Below are 19,251 nucleotides of genomic sequence, written 5' to 3' on the forward strand. Positions count from 1 at the left end.
CTGGGAGGGGCAGATGGAGACGGGAGGTCATGTGATGAAACCTCCAGGAATACGTCCAGAGTTGACAACCCTATTCAACCTTGGAGAATAAATTGACACTAGAGCAAATATTTTTCAAGTGGCATTCCCAACAGCAGTGATGAGTGAATTACAAAGATGCACTAACTCAATGGTTAGTTTCAGGCCATCTTGCAAACTCAAATGGAGCTGCTGAGCTCTGTGCAATAATTTGGTTCTCAGATGCTCACTCAGTAAGCAGATGACAGCAACAAAATTAAGTAAAACGGTCTGGGCTACAATAATTACAGAATTTCAAACAGGATATTGCTTACATGGTGAGATTTAAAAATAAACCTATAAAAGATTCAAGCTCAAGGTTTCAACATATTGTTGAAAGATGGCTGGGTGAGGGGAAAAGAAATCGAACAATCAGAATATATTGTATTCTTCAGCCAATGCAGAAATCAACTATTAATCCATTTTTCATTTCTTCATTATAGTTTTATGACTAAACTGGGATATTTCAGACAACAGCAATGTCTAACAGTTTCTAAATCTATCAATCATTCTCCTTCTAAAAATTGTGTTCCCCATGTTCTGAAATGGACCATCAGAAGTCAATCTAGGCTTCCTGTATCTCTAAGAATATGGTTTAAAACTAGGAATAATCAAGTATCCCATCTCGCATAGCGCCCCAGACATTTAACAAGAGGGCGATGTTAAGGGGGGCGTGGTTCAGCATCTCTGAGAACAAGGACAGCTTGCAGGCTAAACAGCAGGAAGTATGAGGCCGGCATTCCATGGAGTAGATAACATTGAGAGATTGCTTATACAAGTATGAATTATGGAGACATACTAACATCAATAGGTGGTCTACACCAAAACAAGAGATGTGGTAACCAAGGACCTACGCATTCCTCAGATGAACAAACAGCTTGTAAACAGAGATGAAGGTTAAGGTCATTAGTTACGTTACGTAAAACAGCTTCTCTTAAGTTGCTATCGTGGCGTCAGCACGGTGGGATGACTTGAAGACAAGACCAGAGATGCTTATGTACTCAACATAGCAGCAGAATAGTATTAAGATAGGACATGCTCCCTCCCTGAGGTTAGAGGTCTCAAAAGGACCATCAGAAGTCCATAGCCACAGGCAGCCCAGGGAGGCCAAGTCTGGTCGTCTTGGGTCCATGGGAACTAGGTTGTATTAGCTGCTTGTCATTTAATGTAATCTGAAGACAGTAATACTGTTGAGTCAATATATAAAAGCTTGTAGTTTAATAGCCACTCATGTCAGAACCATATGAAAGTTATTGTTGAAGGATTAACAACACTTTTGTTGCGACAGTAACGGAAAAATCCGCTAACAACCTCTAACAACTTTAACTTTCTCAAGCTGAAGACAGTACAATTGGATTCCATCAAAACCTATGTACAAAAAACAGCATTAGCTGGTTCAATAAGCTTTTAACCTATAAAAATGTCAGAACTTCAGTATATTTGTTTTTGAAGTAGGTATAATATTGCAGTTGAAACAGGAGTTTCTCATCAGTACAGTTGTCCAAATTATAATGCATCACCTTTCCTGTCGATACACTTTGAATTTTCAGATTTGTTCACAATGTCAGTATGAAATATATTGTGAATGGCTGAATATTGCAGAATAACTCGTGTTTCTCAGTTCAAATCAAAACAGAAAACAGAGAGTAGGGTTAAGGGAAGTTTCTCGGACTAGCAGAAAGTAGGAAATGTAGTCCCGCAGGGATCCGTACTGTGACTACTGTTGTTCACCATCTACATAAATGATTTGGACTCTAAAATCGGAGACATGCAGTTGAAATTCGCAGATGATACTAAATTGGGGGCTATAGCTAATAATGTGGAGGACTGCACCAAAATACAAGACGAGAAACAGGCTTGCAGAGTGGGCAGATAAATAGCAAATAAAATTCAACATAGCGAAGTATGATCGGGTTCATTTAGGTAGGAGGAATGAGGGGACCACTTATTCCTTGGAAGGTAAGAAACTAAATGGGGTGGAGAAGCAAAGAGATCTGGGAATACAGATGCATAAATATAAGATAGCCACAAACAGATCAAAGAGAGAATTTAGGAGGAATTTCTTTACACAGTGGCGAGAATGTGGAACTCTCTGCCACATCGAGTGGTTGAAGCAGAAAAGATCAACGCATTTAAGGAAAAGCATGATACATATGAGGGAGAAGGGAACGGAAGGATATGGGACAGGATGGAAAGAGGTAATTAGAGTGGGAAGAGGCTTATGAAGAGTATAAACACTGGCATACATCAGTTGAGCCAAATGGCCTGTTTCTGTGCCGTAGATTCCAAATGATATCCTGACTCAAATGTTGCACTCATGAATGTTATGAACATTTGATCTCTCAAGGACAGAAAGATCAATATTATTATAAAGACAGATCAAACTGTACAACAACCTTCATATATTACATGAAGTAACCAATTAGTGTCTGCCAGATGGATTGTTCATTTTTTTGATCTCTTAATCTCTTCACAATCCTAGAATTTGATTTTTATCGTAATATTTCTGATCATTTCAAAGCAAGTTACAGATCTTTTAGTTTATTCAAACTTACTTCATTTTGTAAATTAACATTTATTTGCATTTGCCTTTTTTTCTTTGAAATGTTAAGCTCAATATTCTAAATCCAATAATTATTATTGTTTTTAATGGATTTGATCAGCTTTGTTGGCAAAACACTGCCTTGGATTAAGCATCCCTTGCAGCATTATTCAATGCATATTCTACTGGTATGCCATGGCTGCTGCAGGAGAGGGGCATTTATGTCATCGTGAACAGCAGTAAACAGATCAGTGAACTGTGAAAGTTCTAACTTACTGACTTGAAAAAAAAGCAAAAATCGATTTGAAAAGAAAGATTTGTATTTATTTAACACCTTTCACAACTTCCAGACGTCCCAAAGCGCTTTACAGCCAAGGAAGTATTTTTTTTAAGTGCAGTCACCGTTGTAATGTAGAAAACTTCTAAAATGGCCCAGGGCAAACTGCACAACCATAAGGCAAGAATGCTTCTAACATCTTTCTTCAGAAAGGTTGGTGACTTCCTTTTCTGCACGATTCATTTGTCAGGAAATTGTCGCAAAGCATTTGCCAGCAGTGTTGAAAACACATGAAAAATGTTGCATATTGCATCATTTCTTTAGATACACAAACACCTTCAAACAACGCAATCCCTGTCCCATTTCAAAAGTATCCCTGTAAAAAATACTCTATGAGATATGGGTGTCAATTTTGAAGTGACCACTTCCATCAGGCAGGAGGATGGTGGAACAAGCCAGTCACCCTCCCTTTATCACGGTCGGGCCTCATTTGAATTTTGTCAGTGAGCTCCTGGTGTTTTGACACAGCTCGCCAATTGGGGACAGCTGGAAACCTGGTGGCGCCTCTGAGAAGCACAGCCGGTCCAAGTAGGTTAAGTGGGTGGGAGGGAAGGGAGTACCACGGAGGGTCACGCAATGGGGGCTAAGGTGCATTTTTAGGAGCACAGAAGGAGCATTAATGACCCCACAAAAATAATCTGAAAACTTTTTTCTTACTTTTTTTTTGAGTGACTGCAGGACTGCTGGTCAGACCAATGGTACCTCATAATTGCATTGTGATCCTATTGACATCATTGGACCTCAATTTGCATGGGCTAATGAAGCTCCCACATGCTTCCATTTAACATCCTTCCCACCTCTTGTGGTGTTGCAGCACTGGTTCCTCATGGCCGCTGGCGGGCTCTCCTTGGTAGGGGGAAATCTCGGCAGGAGCCAGCCATGCATGGGAAATGACCCCTGACCCAGGCAGAAGTCCCGCCTTCTGCTACTCTGCTCCTTAAAAGGAAAAGTCAGCCCTATGTGTTTTCCAGAAAAATCTATCCAGCACTATCACCATTTACTCTTCTAAAAATGACCCTATAAAGAAACCGGAGTAAACTGTTTAAAAAAAGTTAAAACTGCTAAACGTTGGATACATCTGTATTGTAATGAACACTCGATTCATTTTGAGTATGTATGCTAATTCTGTTTCTTTGTACTGTTGAGCAGAACTTCCCACATGTGAGTTTGTATATTGAAAGCCAACTGCTTTCTAGTTTGTATTGGGATACAATTGCTCCTGCATGCATTATTCTAGTTACAATTCACACCATTTTGCAATCTGTAGCAACTATACTAAAATCAGAAATGTTAGTTAAATAACTAACACTGGGTTAAGAATTTTTCTGGTCACTTATGCATCGTGTTATAAATGAGTTCATGAAAATGTTCTGCCAAAATTGCAAAGACGTTCTTTTAGAACCCATCTACAATTTTGCTAGCAGGCAACATTTCCGCAAACATACTTCTGCTGTTTACTGCAGAAATTCTTCTCCCAGACAGACAGACACTTTGCATCAACTTAATGGATAGCAATCTATTAGCCACCTTAACTATGTTTAGGCAACAGCACTTTCATGCAATGCTATTTTTTTTTGCAAGCATTTTTTTTTGGACTCTGATAACCTTATCATTCTGTATAAACATGCTGTTGACTCTAAAAACTTACTCAGAAATGTGAACAAAGATGTCTGGTCCTCCATCTGCAGGGGTGATAAACCCATGACCTTTTGAACGAGAAAAGCACTTACAAATTCCTTTGAAAACTGGTCCTTCTGCTGCCCGAGCAGTTCTGTAACAGAATAATAGGAACATTAGCTCATTAACTACATTCCTTAGTGTACAAGGCCATCACTTTGGTAAGATACAGAAATCATGTTTCAAGTATGTAGTAGCCCACTGTAAGTATGCAAAACTATTTTGCAAATACTGCTCCTTGTCATTATTCCACTGGTTACAAATCTGCAGCACAGCACTGCGCTGCGCTGATTTACTCATCACATTTCACAACATAAACCTTCACCAGAATTGTCAATGGCGAAGCGGCAGGAAATTTTCATAAAGCTAGGCTACAGTGTTTGATATGAATCTCCTGCTAATATGTAATCAAAACTCTCGGTACTGCTTAGGGTTAGTGACTTAATACCAGATGGCACCTGAAGGACAGGTCATGTCTGACTAACGTAGTTGAAAATTTTGATGAAGTCACTAACATGGTGTGGACAGGAGAGTGTCTATGGATGTTATCTATATGGATTTCCAGAAGGCATTTGATAAGGTTCCACACAAAAGATTAACAAAACAAAACATCGGAATTGAGAGTAATCTTGCACCATGGGTTGGTAACTGATTTGGGGATAGGTGACAGAGAGTAGGGTTAAATAATTTGTTCGCTGATTGACAAGTGGTGTTCCCCAGGGAACTGTACTGGGGCCCCACACATCAATGATTTGGAGGAAGGAATAGAGAGTTGTATGTCCAAGTTTCCAGATGACACCAAGTTAGGAGGCACAGTAAGTTGTGTGCATGGGAGCAAGAGGTTACAAAGGGATATAGACAGACAGGCCAAACTATGGCAGGTGGAGTTCATTGTGGAGAAGTGCGAGTTCATCCACTCTGGGTTCAAGAAAGACAAATTGGAATATTTTCTCTCTGGCATGAGACTAGGAACTGTGGAGGAGCAAAGGGATTTGGGTGTCTGTGTACACAAACTATTAAAAGCTAGTGCATTGGTACAAAAAGTAATAAAAAAGGTTAATTGAAAGTTGGCCTTTATCTCAAGGGTCTTGAATACAAAGGGGAAGAAGCTATGCTTCAGTTATACATAACCATATTCAGACACCATTGAGAGTACTGTTTTCAGTTTTGGGCATTGCACCTCAGGAAGGATACATTGGCTTTGGAGGGGGTACAGTGCAGATTCACTAGAATGATACGGAGGCTTAAAGGGTTAAATTATGAGGACAAGTTGCAATAACTTATCTTGTATTTCCTTGAGTTTAGACAGTTGAGGGGTGATCTAATTAAGTTGTTTAAAATGATAAAGGGAATCAATAGGATAGATACAGAGAAATGATTTCCTCTGGTAGGGGAATCCAGAAGGGGACACTATTTGAAAATTAGAACTAGGCTATTCAGGAATAAAAATCAGGAAGCATTTTTTCATACAAACGATAGTGGAAATCTGCAGCTCTCTCCCCCAACAGGCTGTGGATGCTGGATCAATCGAAGACTGAGATCGATAGATTTTTGTTAGGTAGGGTATCAAGGGCCATGGATCAAAGGCAGGTCAATGATGGTGAGGTACAGGTCAGCTATGATCTGACTGAACGGTGGAAAAGGCTCAAGGGGCTGAATGGCCAACTCCTGTTCCTATTTAACAAATGTGAGGCAGCCCTCAGTATTAGCCTTAGAGATAAATCAATGCTTATTTACATTTCAGATTGCTAACAAAAAAACTATGAACAAAATATCAAATGATAAAGCAATGACTATCTCTAGCTTGAAGGGAAAAGGAACAGATTTTGCAAATTTTGTTTTATCAGTAATGAATTATGAGATCTTCGACAACACTCACGATAGTACATATAGATATTGGATCAGTTTCCATGTTTCGAAAAAACATGCATGAGCACAGGTCACTTTTATATAAATTGTTTTTTTATTGTTCTAGCAGTTTAATGGTGTACCTAGAGATTTTCAGCAACAACATTTTCTGGCAACCACAGTCTAGGAAAAAATAATGCAATGCACATCATTTTCGTTATTGCCCGAATATTGTCACAAGAACAGCTTTGACAGCAGTGTGCGTTCCAGGTGGCCCTCTCTTGTTACTTTTAATTTTCGTCACTAGTTTATAGTTTATAAAAAGACTGTTCAATTGCTTCTTGGTTTGTATGTTCTTTGCCTCACGGAAAGATAATTTTAATAATTTCACAAAACTAATTGTGCTATCCAGGAACAACAAATTGGATACATTTATACAAACTAATCATATAATTTTGCATTCTTTTCAGAAGTTTCAAGTTGATTAACTACATTGCTCAAACACCACAAAACCCATTCAAACCAGATCACATCAATTCTCATATTTTTTGTTGTTATTTTCTTGTACAGACTGAGATGCACAAAAGCAACTGAAGTTACTTTCACTTCTCACTTTCACAGGCTGATTACCAGAACCTGTAAAACATCAGCTCAAAATCAGGTATAGAACATAATTCATTCTGCATACACTCCACAAATTCAACCTAGACTATCCAGAGTCCGTGGTCCAACTGAGCAAATCGCTGCAAACATTCTAGCCGTGTCCTTCTCTTCAATTTTCCTGGATAGAGGGCTTAAAAACCATGATCCATCCCACTTCCTCTCAGCCCCTGTTCAATCTGTGTTCTGCTTTCTGCTCAACTGCAGCATGCAGGCTCACAGTTCTCCCAGCTAGCAGTCAGGCAACGTGTACTCAACTGTTTTTCCTGGCTTCACAGAATGTCATTAAAATATACAGCATAAAAGATCTTCACATTGTTTGTCTTTCGAAAGGTATTATTATTGAAGTGATAGAATTACTCCTGGACACTTTATATGAAACTAGGTACTGCACATCTATGGAAAGGGACAGTAGGCTTAAATAATTTTTGAATCTGTTCTTTACGATATTAAGTTCAAAGTTGCTGTAATATCAGATCTGTAATCTAACAAACTACAGGGTAGACAGCGGTTTATATTTCATCATATTGCCATCAGCAATGAAAGATACCATTCTAATATGCACTGTTCAGGGCATCATCCAGACAGTCTGAAATTATGTAGTACATTTGTGTAAAGAGACTGGCACTTCATTCTGTTTTGATTTATGCTGCAATCAGCTCGCAATTTGTCAGTGGGTGCAGTAGAGATCAGATTACACTGCAAGGCGGCCATTATTTTTTTTATTCTTCTACGTTTGAACGTTACAACTATGTTGATTAAAACACTGAACTTTTAATTCATTGTGATTTTTAAAAAAAATTTATAGAAAGTAACTAAGATTGAAGCTGCTTACCTTTTTCTGCCTAGTGCTTGCCTATATTGCTTGGTACTGTATTATTATAAACACTGACAAGCAAGCACCTTTCAGTAGTACAGTAGTGATACTGTGCTATTTACGTTGCTTTCTGTTTTAAGCAATATGTTATGTTAGGCAAGAAAATAAAACACTCTTGCTCTATGCAAAAAATATTGTTTCTTAGAAAGGAGACATAAATCTCCGAAGTGGGACTCAGCAAAGAAAGTTTGGGAACCTCTGGTATGAATAGGTCTTGGTGCCAATTAGAGGCTAATCATTGTTTGGCATTCAATGTTTCTCTAATTTGGCAGCTGCTTGGTTTCTCTTCGTGTTTATTTAATAATCTCTCCAGTTATCTCGGTCAGAAACGCAGGAGGAAACAAATGGGTTTTTCTTTGTGCTTTTAAAGATTACTCAGTTGTGATTTGTTAGTGCCTTATACAAAATGTGACATCCAAGTGTGAGATGGAAACTTTTGAAACTTTTATATAAATGCATGGATTCAGGAAAAGATGTAAAACCACCTGCCTAGTTCAATTCTCAAATGATCCAGCAGCCAGTTCTCACACACAAAGATTCTTTTCAAGAAGAAAGTAGCTTTCCTTACAATTTAGCAGTTAACTTCACTGCGTGGTGGCTCTGTTTATTAAGCTACACAGGCCAGGAAGACCCCACGTACGCATAGTAAGTGGTAATAGGTGTGCTATAATTGGCTTGCATCAGTGAGCTTGAAGGGGAGAGGGAGAGGAAAGTGAAAAAGACATCAGCCAGACTCCTACTCCTGATCCCTATCTAGTGACTCATGGAAAGCGGTTGTCAGACATGATTGGTGTCAGCTACAACAAGCACGAACAATTGCCACAGAGTGCCCATGGAACTGAGATCAAACAAGAGTCAACATCTTCAGGAGAGTAGAGAATAAAGGATAGTTTCTTTTTAATCCAGAAGCTATGCACCCATTAATATGAAACATTAATCTTTTCCACAATGTGGAAGATTATAGCTGGTTTATGAAAAACATTCAAAACACTGCCATTAGTGATACAATCTCTCAAACTTGAAGGCAAATGTTCTTTCAAGTCACTTTTAAACCTGTATAGATTTTCATAATGATCTTACATTACTGCAGTAATGTTCAGCACCCAAACACCAATATATTAAACATAATTCAATGGAATATTTAGTATTGCTTATTAATATACTCTTCTGCACAGATCTAAACGTAGGACTTCCACAAATGGACCATACAACCAGCAGAGATTGTATACAGTCCATATACAATTTATATACAGTCCATAACTGAAGTGGACACCCTATTACCACACAGAAATATCACTTGATCAACTTAAATTATACAAACTCACTTCAAAACATTATTGTTGAACCACAGAACTTCACAAAATACAAAAGCTCGAACTGTTACCCTGTCATAATTACTCACTTCAAATATTTTTCTAGGAAAACTGCACATTTTAAAGCTACAAAAGTAGACCAGTGCTCAAACAATTCATAAATCATTTATTTCCTTGGATAATCTTTTTTTTAAATTCAGTTTTGCTTTGACCTAAATGATTTGGTATTTTGCAGCATATTGATTGATCATGGTACAATAGCGATTTGGATACAACAATGAGCCCAGTGCTGTGGTTTCATTAAGTAAACATATTTGAAGGTTAACAGTTAAGGAAAACATGAAAGGATTCCTTTCAGACAACAATAACCAGTAATGGCAAGCTCGTGACTAGCTAGATTACAACATTAATAATTTATAACTTGGCCTTTAATATCTGATGAAGGCATGTTGATCTTTAAAAAATATCTATTTAATTTACACACGGTTTTATCTCCACTAGCCAGGTCAGCCAGTACTTCTGCAACAACTTCCGTTTATGACGGGGGCCAAAGACAATTGCTTCAGTCTTCCCAATGCTTAACTGGAGGAAATTATAGCTCATTCAAGACTGAATGTCAGACAAGCAGTCTGACAGCACAGAGACGGTGGAGGGTAGAGATAAGTGGTGAAGAGGCGCAGCCGGATGTCATCAATATATGTGGAAGCTGACCCCATGTCTTCAGATGACACTGCCAAGGGGTGGCATGTAGAAAGGGAAAGAGAGGGGGCCAAGGATAAGGATAGATCCTAGGGGGACCCCAGAAGTAATGGTCAGGGATGGGAAGAGAAACCATTCCAGGAGTTGCTCTGCCTACGATTGAATAATTAAGAGTGAACCAAGCGAAGGCAGTCCCACTGAGCTAGAGAGGCTTGAGGAAGATGGTTAACTGTGTCAAAGGCTGCAGAGAAATAGAGAAAGACAAAGAGGGATAGTGCACCATGGTCACAGAGGATGTCATTTGTGACTTTGATTAGGGTGGTCTCAGTGCAGTGGCAGGAGCAAAAACGTGATTGAAGAGGCTGAAGTTGTGTGGAAATGGGCATGGATTTGGGAGTTTGACAACACGTTCAAGTTTTAAGGTGGGGCAACAGTTTGCAAGGACAGAGGGGAAGAGGTTGGGTTTTTTGAGGGCGGCAGGCTGATGGTGGTTTTGAAAGGCAGGGGAAGGGAACAGTGCCCAAAGAGAGAGAGCCATTTATAATGTCAGCTAATATGGGGGCCAGGAAGCGAAGATAGGTAGTTTAGTGAGAAGGCAAGTAAGTCTTAGATGAGGGGAGGGGGTGGTAAAGAGATGGAGATCAGACATAGTCGGGGGGCGGGAGGTCGGACATAGTCGGGGGGCGGGGGAGGGAGGTCAGACATAGTCACGGGGCGGGGGAGGGAGGTCAGACATCGCGGGGCGGGGGAGGGGGGGGGGGAAGAGGTCAGACATCGCGGGGCGTTGGGGGAAGGGAGGTCGGACATCCCGGGGCGGGGGTGGTCGGAGATTGGGGGGGGGGGGGGGGGAGGGGTAGTTGTCGGTCGGTCGTTGCAGGTAGGCTTGTTGGGCCTGTGGGAAGCAATCCTGCTGCTCCTGGCCCACAAGCAGTGCAATAAGAGGCACCTACCTGCTGAGCCAGGCCTTCTCGCCTCCACTTACGTGGCATGAAGTACAAGACCCGAGAATCCTGGCCCCCAGGAGTTAAACATAAAAAAACTGTCAAAGTGGTGGCCCGCAACCTCCTTAAAAGCTTTCAGTGACCGACCCGCCTCCTGAGAGCGGGTTGGTCACCCACCCCTCGACTCTCCTCCGTTAAAACCAGAAGTGGGTGGGTTGGAAGCGAGTTGGGGTCAGGTTTTATGTTTTTTTGTTAAATATAATTTTTACCTTCCCACCCGCTCATGGGGTTAAAATTTAGGCCCTGTAGTCCTTTTGGTATGAACTACCTATGCCTTTCTTTGCTAAGTTTCTTTGTGAGCTGTATGCCATTAAAGTCATTCCAGTAACACTTTGGCAGAGCCTTACACCTTTATTAAAAGAAAAGGGCTTAGTTGAATTAAATGAATCAAATACCATGTCAATTTGTCTTTTATACTGAGAAATTCAGGAATCGTTTTCTTCTCTTACTTTCTGCCTGTTTGCGTAATAGAAGACAAGTTTTCATTTCAATAGAGTGTCTTTGTACTAATTGTGAATTATTCTGAAGCAGTCTATGTCACAATATGATTGGTATCTCATTAATAAAGTGTCCAATTGTTACATACAATTGGCCTATATTTTATTTAGCGATTTATCAGTTGGAATGTTTTTCTTTACAAATTACATTTAACAATCAAATTTAAAAATCAGTAGAAAAATTCCAAATCTTTGCTAGTGGTTGGGCTGTTAAAATCTGTCTCACGGCCCTGGGGATGAGGGGCAGAAAATTAGCCAGGTGCCAAGGTTGCCACTCCTGATTTCAATTGAGTCTACATTAATTCATGAAATGTGGCCACTTGGCTGATGACTTCAAGAGACAAGACAAGATTATTGGTGGAAAAAAATGACAGTAAATTAATCTGGTAGCATGCTTAGTATTAATTTTAAGGCACCAAAAGACACGCATCGGACACACACAAAAGCAAACCCCACATAATAGCACACCTGACAATTAACACAGGACTTGTATTTTATGTACAGCACTGGCATCTTCGTTTGCACTTAAAAGGGAATTTTTTTGATAACATAAAATTATAAGATGGATAACTCTGAACTTCTTAGAGTAAAAAAATCGTACTTGCTCTCCACAGAGGAAAGACAATTTTACACTGGGATTTAAAGGATTAAAGAAGCAGAAGACACAAAAATGAAAACCAATGTCCAAGGTGTATAGGCAGGAGTATAACCACAAGCTTGGATGAAGAAGAATTACCTTCTATATGGTCCCGTTTGATCTCATCCTTTCAGAATGCCAACACGACCAACACAAAATATCATTGCACATGGACAATGTACTACTCTACATCAACCAACTCAACATCTCCCTCCCTTTGTGGAGGTTAACCTCCCATCCTTGAAGGAAGACATTCCCAGGTATGTCTTCCCCCTCCCATCTGGCACCACAGAGGATCTAGCCTCAAGCAGTTTAAAGACTGGGGGGGGGGGGGGGGGCGGGGGGGTGAAATTTAACTTTGCAGGAGCAGGTAGCAGATTGGGCGGGATATAGAATGGGGGGCCAATGAAAAGAAGAAAAAAAAAATCGGGCAGGGTGCATTACAGTTGGCCAATCCGCCATCGCCCGTTATGCACCCCTGAAGCTGAATTTCACCCCCTTGGTCTCAGAAAAGCATCAAAGAGCTAGCTCCGCTAATTCCACATTGGGCTTCCTACGCCCTTTCCAAACCTCTCCAGCAAATAACAGCTTGGCCAACAGGACCTGTTCCACCACCACCTCTAGAACCCAGATTTACTCCACAAAATCCAATGGAAACTCAAGCCCAAAAGCTATATCTCCACACTCAAAATCCTCTTCCACCTCAACAAAATTCTATGCATTCAGAAAACATGAAAAGCCTATGTACGTCCTACAAATGAGACATATCTGCGCTGCTGGGGAGTAGCCACAAAACTAAAAAAGGGACAAAAAATACTGAATTTCTTATTATTTATAGACCATGAGGAAACGACCTCAAGGCAAGCTCATTTGCATCTTAACGACCTACTGTCCCAGACATTGTTTTGCTTGTGATACTATATGCTTTTAAAACCCACTAAAATTAACTATTTCCAAATCCTTTGTGGAAAATGGTCAAAAAATTCTTAAATGAGACGTAAGAGAGTGGAGAAAGATAATAGAGGAAACTTCTTTCTGCAGAGGGCTGTTGGAATGCTTTGCCACAGTGAGTGGTTGAGGCAGAGACCATTGTATCTTTTAAGGGAAAATTGGATAAATACTTGAAGCAGAGGAAGATTCAAGGCTATGAGGAAAGAGCAGGACCCTGGGATTAATTTTGGATTTCTCTAGCAAAAGACCCGGAACATAAACTTTGGGCTGAACTCTATGCTGTAAATTTCTATGGTTCTATGGCTCCACTGATTTTGCTGCTGCTGTTTCTAGACAGTGAACTGACTGGTAACTCATTCAATGCCATTCCAACTAACCTGAGCAGCGAGGACTTTTTTTTTTTGTATTCGTTCATGGGATGTGGGCGTCACTGGCAAGGCCGGCATTTATTGCCCATCCCTAATTGCCCTTGAGAAGGTGGTGGTGAGCCGCTGCCTTGAACCGCTGCAGTCCGTGTGGTGACGGTTCTCCCACAGTGCTATTAGGAAGGGAGTTCCAGGATTTTGACCCAGCGACGATGAAGGAACGGCGATATATTTCCAAGTCGGGATGGTGTGTGACTTGGAGGGGAATATGCAGGTGGTGTTGTTCCCATCTGCCTGCTGCTCTTGTCCTTCTAGGTGGTAGAGGTCACGGGTTTGGGAGGTGCTGCCGAAGAAGCCTTGGCGAGTTGCTGCAGTGCATCCTGTAGATGGTACACACTGCAGCCACAGTGCGCCGGTGGTGAAGGGAGTGAATGTTTAGGGTGGTGGATGGGGTGCCAATCAAGCGGGCTGCTTTGTCCTGGATGGTGTCGAGCTTCTTGAGTGTTGTTGGAGCTACACTCATCCAGGCAAGTGGAGTGTATTCCATCACACTCCTGACTTGTGCCTTGTAGATGGTGGAAAGGCTTTGGGGAGTCAGGAAGTGAGTCACTCGCCGCAGAATACCCAGCCTCTGACCTGCTCTCGTAGCCACAGTATTTATATGGCTGGTCCAGTTCAGTTTCTGGTCAATGATGACCCCCAGGATGTTGATGGTGGGGGATTCGGCAATGGTAATGCCGTTGAATGTCTGATTCCAGTGTAGCAGCTAAAAATTCCTTCGGACTTGTATGTAATGGAACATAAACTCTTTCATCTCAACACCATGAATGCTGCTAAATAACCTCCTTTTCTCCATCAAAGGATTATTTTTTGAAGGCACCTGTGCAGCATTGATTTCCGTGCAAATCTCCACTAACCAGAAATTCCTGCAAACTTAACATTTTCACCACCTTTCCTTTTTCACCTTTCTCCAGTCCAACAGTAACTGAGTCAACCCATTCACTAGTACAAATTATTCCCCATTCCAGACATGTTCATTGCCAGGAATCACTGCATATGATCAATAGATGGAAGTTTGGATATCTGGAACTTTATATAAAATGTATTTTCCACTGCACAGAATAACATACCTGTAATAAAACACAGTATCTTCTGACTTACCATCAACGAGGCCATGATGCATTGGTGATATTTTGTGGTAATACATTGCTCCTGTCATTATACAACAGAGCACCCCTTGATTCTATTGATAGATTATTCCAGTTTAACAAACTGGGGTGGACCAGGGTATATGAGTTTAAAGTAAGAGTAGACATAGACTGGATTGTTAAGCGGTTCTTTTCCCAAAGAACTGTGAGCCTCTGGAATACGTTGTCAGCTGGTGTGGCGAGTGCTGACTGTCTTTGCCTTCAAGGGGGAGCTGGATCGGTTCTTGACTGGGACAGAGATCACATCTTATGGAAGGTAAGTGTCTTTATAGATAACACTTGGTTCGTGTAATCTTGTGGACTGGTTTTGTTCGCCTGAAGGGGTTGGAGAGGAATTTTCCAGAGTATATTTTCCCTCATTGGCCCTGGATTTTTTCCTCTGCAAGGCGGGGGGGGGGGGGGAGGGGGGCTGTAAGGAAGTGTTTAGTCATGATGCTCCAGCCATTATGGTGTGGGGCAGGCTCAAGGGACTAGCTGATCTTTTCCTGCCCATCAATTTTGTATGTTTGCATTCAGAATGAACAATGCCACTGGAGACTCACTATCTATATCATACATACAGCGGTCTTCCTGTACATGCCATACTAACTTCCTATCACAATTCCCCCATCACTTTGTTGATAACACCCCTTTTGTTATAAAACAGCGATTCCTCCATCTCACCATTAGCACCACCACAGAAGATATGCTAACATTAATAAAACATAGAGCATTACAATGGACAATCTCAATCATAAATTATATATCTTCTGACTTAGTCAACAACACCATGGGAGCTCCACTAGTAAAATAAGTACTGAATCCATGGGTATTATTTTGAAAATGAGGTGCCATATTATTTTACAACACTCTCTAATTCTTCTACTGCAAATAGCAAGACTGATTTCAGATTTTTTTTTTAAATAAAAATGAGCAACCCTCTATGTTAAAGAATCTTTTCAGCAACCCATGCACTTTGGGTCTGGATGCAACTCAAGTGTCACCAGGATGTAACTGTCGATACAATATTTTTTAAAAACCAAAACTAAAATTCAAGGTTTTTATTAATTCCTTTTAAAGATTTAGCTGCCATTATGCGGTTTTAGAAAAGATTAATTTTATCATATTTTTCCACTGCTACAATGACGCACTCTGTACTTACGCAGACACAGTCCTGGTCCTCCTGGTTGGTAACGGGCTGGGGATGAGGAACCCTCTCAGCGGTGAAGGGGAACGCTCTCTTGTCGTAATACTTTCTGGAATATGAAGAGCTCCTGAAGACAGTGATAATGGTACAGGCTGGGAAGAGGCAGGAGACTGTGGCGATGTGGGATGGACAGGAGGTGTGGAATGAGAAGCCATTTCCAAAGAACCAGTAATAGTAGATCTCACTTAAAAAAAGTTAATCTGTGGAAAATGAAAAGAACAAAGTTAGAATGTATACAGGATACACCAAGTCAGTGAAAAATATACAGGCCGCCTTTCCTTTGTGTAAACAAGTGGTTTTCAAACGTGTGTCGGGGATCCCTGCAAATATTTTCTGGATAAGTGCGCACGTCACCGCAAACACGCATGCACAATGCAAGTCAATAAATACAGAATTAGAGATAGTGTGCCTGGCCCCAGACAGAAGTTTAATGATCTAGTGGACCCCCAGTTTTTTGAGGACTGAAGTTTGAAGTATAAAGTAATTATCAAAATATTAGTTATGTAAGTGTATTAGAAGAACTACTTTTATTGACATGCTGTAAGAAAGCAAAATCAAACTTTATAGAAATAAGGTCAATATAGACAAGACTACATTTGTTGTTAGTACTGTAGGAGAATGGGACTAATTGGATAACTCTTTCGAAGAGCCGGCACAAGCACAATGGGCCGAATGGTCTCCTCCTGTGCTATACCTACTATGATACAAGCAACATCTAGTGCATTAATCCACATTTACTATGCAAGTCTCAAAAGAAAGAACAAGCTTATATTCACATAGCACCTTTCACAAACTCAAGACATCCAAAAGAGTTTCACAACCAATGAATTACTTTTGAAGTGCAACTGCTGTTGTTTTGAGGGCAAACATGGCAGTCAATTTGCACACAGCAAGATCCCACAAACAGCAAGTGAGGTAATCAATTAAATATATTTTTGATTAACAGTTGAATGATAAACATCACAGGATCCTTTACATCCACCTGAACAGACAGACTTTGTTTAACATCTCTTCCGAAACATGGCACCTCCCTCAATGCGGCACTCCCTCAGTATTGCACTGAAGTGTCAGCCATTATGTTTTCAAATTCTTCCAATTCAAAAGGTGAGAATACTACCACTGAGCTAAGCTGACCAGTAAAGATCGAGTAGTGGGGCACGGCACCTCCATCTGCATAACGTGATTCATTTTATTCATGCGCACAATTTTTCTAAGTTTCATTTTTATGTATCACATGGTAAAGGGTGAAGGAGATGGTGAATCTGTTAAATGCTCAGATTCACTCCACATCACATTAAGATTCAGCTAAGTATACTGGACACAACAAAGGCCATGGGTATAGTGCTGAAGACCTGAGCTCCAGAACTAGCCTCGCCTCTAGCAAGCTGTTCCAGTATACCCACAATATGGACATCTATCCAATATGTCCTGTTAACAAAATGGACAAATCCAACCCAGCCAATTACCGCCGTATCAGCCTACTCCCAATCATCAGCAAAGTGATGAAAGGAGTTGTCAACGGTGCTATCAAGCGGCATTTACTCACTAATACCCTGCTCACCAATGCTTAGTTTAGGTTCGGCCAGAAGCACTCAGCTCCAGACCTTATTACAGCCGTGGTCCAAACATGGACAAAAGAGCTGAATTATAGATGTGAGGTTAGAGTGACTAAGGCAGCTTTTGACCGAGTGTAGCATCAAGGAGCCCTAGTAAAACTGAAGTCAATGGGGGAAAACTCTCCAGTGGCTGGAATCATATTTGGCACAAAGGAAGATGGCTGTCTATGTTATCTCAGCCCTACAACATCACTGCAGAAGTTCCTCACGGCAGCCTTCCAGGCCCAACTACCTTCAGCTGCTTCATCAATGACCTTGCTTCCATCATAAGGTCAAAAGTGGGGCTGTTGATTGAAGCTGAACATTGTACATTCAAAAATCCTCAGATAGTGAAGCAGTCCGTGCCCGCATGAAAGAAGACCTGGACAACATCCAGGCTTGGGCTGATAAGTAGCAATAACATTCGTGCCAGACACGTGGCAGGCAATTACCATCTCCAACAAGAGAGAGAGTCTAACCACCTCCCCTTAACATTCAACGACATTACCATCGCCGAATCCCCCACCATCAACATCCTGGGGGTCACCATTGACCAGAAACTTAACTGGACCAGTCACATAAATACTATGGCTACAAGAGCAGGTCAGAGGCTGGGTATTCTGCAGCGAGTGACTCACCTCCTGACTCCACAAAGCCAAGGCACAAATCAGGGGTGTGATGGAATACTCTCCATTTGCCTGGATGAGTGCAGCTGCAACAACACACAAGTTCATCACCATCCAGGACAAAACAATCTGCTTGATTGGCACCCCATCCAACACCTTAAACATCCACTCCCTCCACCACCGGTGCACCGAGGCTGCAGTGTGTACTATCCATAAAACATACCGCAGCAACTCACCAAGGCTTCTTCAACAGCACTTCCCAAACCCGCAACCTCCACCACCTAGAAGGACGAGAGCAGCAGGTGCATGGGAACACCACCACCTCCAAGCCACCCACTATCCCGACTTGGACATAAATTGTCGTTTCATCATAGTCACTGGGTCAAAATCCTGGAACTTCGTGCCTAACAGCACTGTGGGAATACCTTCACCACATGGACTGCAGCAGTTCAAGAAGGCAACTCACCACCTTCTCACGGGCAACTGGGGATATGCAATAATGCCGGCCTTGCTCGCGACGCCCATATCCTAGAACCATAGAATAAACAGCACAGAAGGGGGCCATTCAGCCCATCGTGTCCGCGCCGGCTTGAACAACAACCAGGTGCCCATTCTAATCCCACCTTCCAGCACCCGGTCCATAGCCCTGCAGCTTATAGCACTTTAGGTGGAGATCCGGGTACTTTTTAAAAGTGTTGAGGGTGCCTGCCTCTACCACCAATTCGGGCAGCGAATTCCATACACCCACCACCCTCTGGGTAAAAAAATTTTTCCTCATGTCCCCTCTAATCCTTCCACCAATCAGCTTAAATCTATGTCCTCCAGTTCTTGAACTCCCCGCTAGGGGAAACGGGTACTTTCTGTCTACTCTATCTGGGCCCCTCATAATTTTGTACACCTCAATCAAGTCTCCCTTCAGCCTCCTCTGCTCCAAGGAAAACAACCCCAGCCTATCCAATCTTTCCTCGTAGCTGCAATTTTCAAGCCCTGGCAACATTCTTGTAAATCTCCTCTGCACTCTCTCCAGAGCAATTACATCCTTCCTGTAATGTGGTGACCAGAACTGTACACAATATGCCAGCTGTGGCCTTACCAGTGTTTTATGCAGTTCCATCATTGCATCCCTGCTTTTATATTCTGTACCTTGGCTAATAACAGAGAGCATTCCGTACGCC

The 19,251-nt window shown here is 41.5% G+C and overlaps 1 protein-coding gene across 1 annotated transcript in view; it reads right to left on the bottom strand.

Moving 5' to 3' along the window:
• carhsp1 (calcium regulated heat stable protein 1) overlaps nucleotides 1-19,251 on the bottom strand; it is an 87,415-nt gene that overhangs the window by 13,687 nt on the left and 54,477 nt on the right. The window contains exons 2-3 of the mRNA XM_068003185.1: nucleotides 15,811-16,055; nucleotides 4,585-4,707 (exon numbers count right to left, since the gene is read on the bottom strand). Coding sequence (XP_067859286.1) covers nucleotides 4,585-4,707; nucleotides 15,811-16,010 — 323 coding nt within the window. The 5' untranslated portion in view covers nucleotides 16,011-16,055. The remainder of the gene's footprint in view (nucleotides 1-4,584; nucleotides 4,708-15,810; nucleotides 16,056-19,251) is intronic.

Source organism: Heptranchias perlo, chromosome 22 (genome assembly GCF_035084215.1).
Source record: "Heptranchias perlo isolate sHepPer1 chromosome 22, sHepPer1.hap1, whole genome shotgun sequence".
NCBI classification, from domain to species: domain Eukaryota; kingdom Metazoa; phylum Chordata; class Chondrichthyes; order Hexanchiformes; family Hexanchidae; genus Heptranchias; species Heptranchias perlo.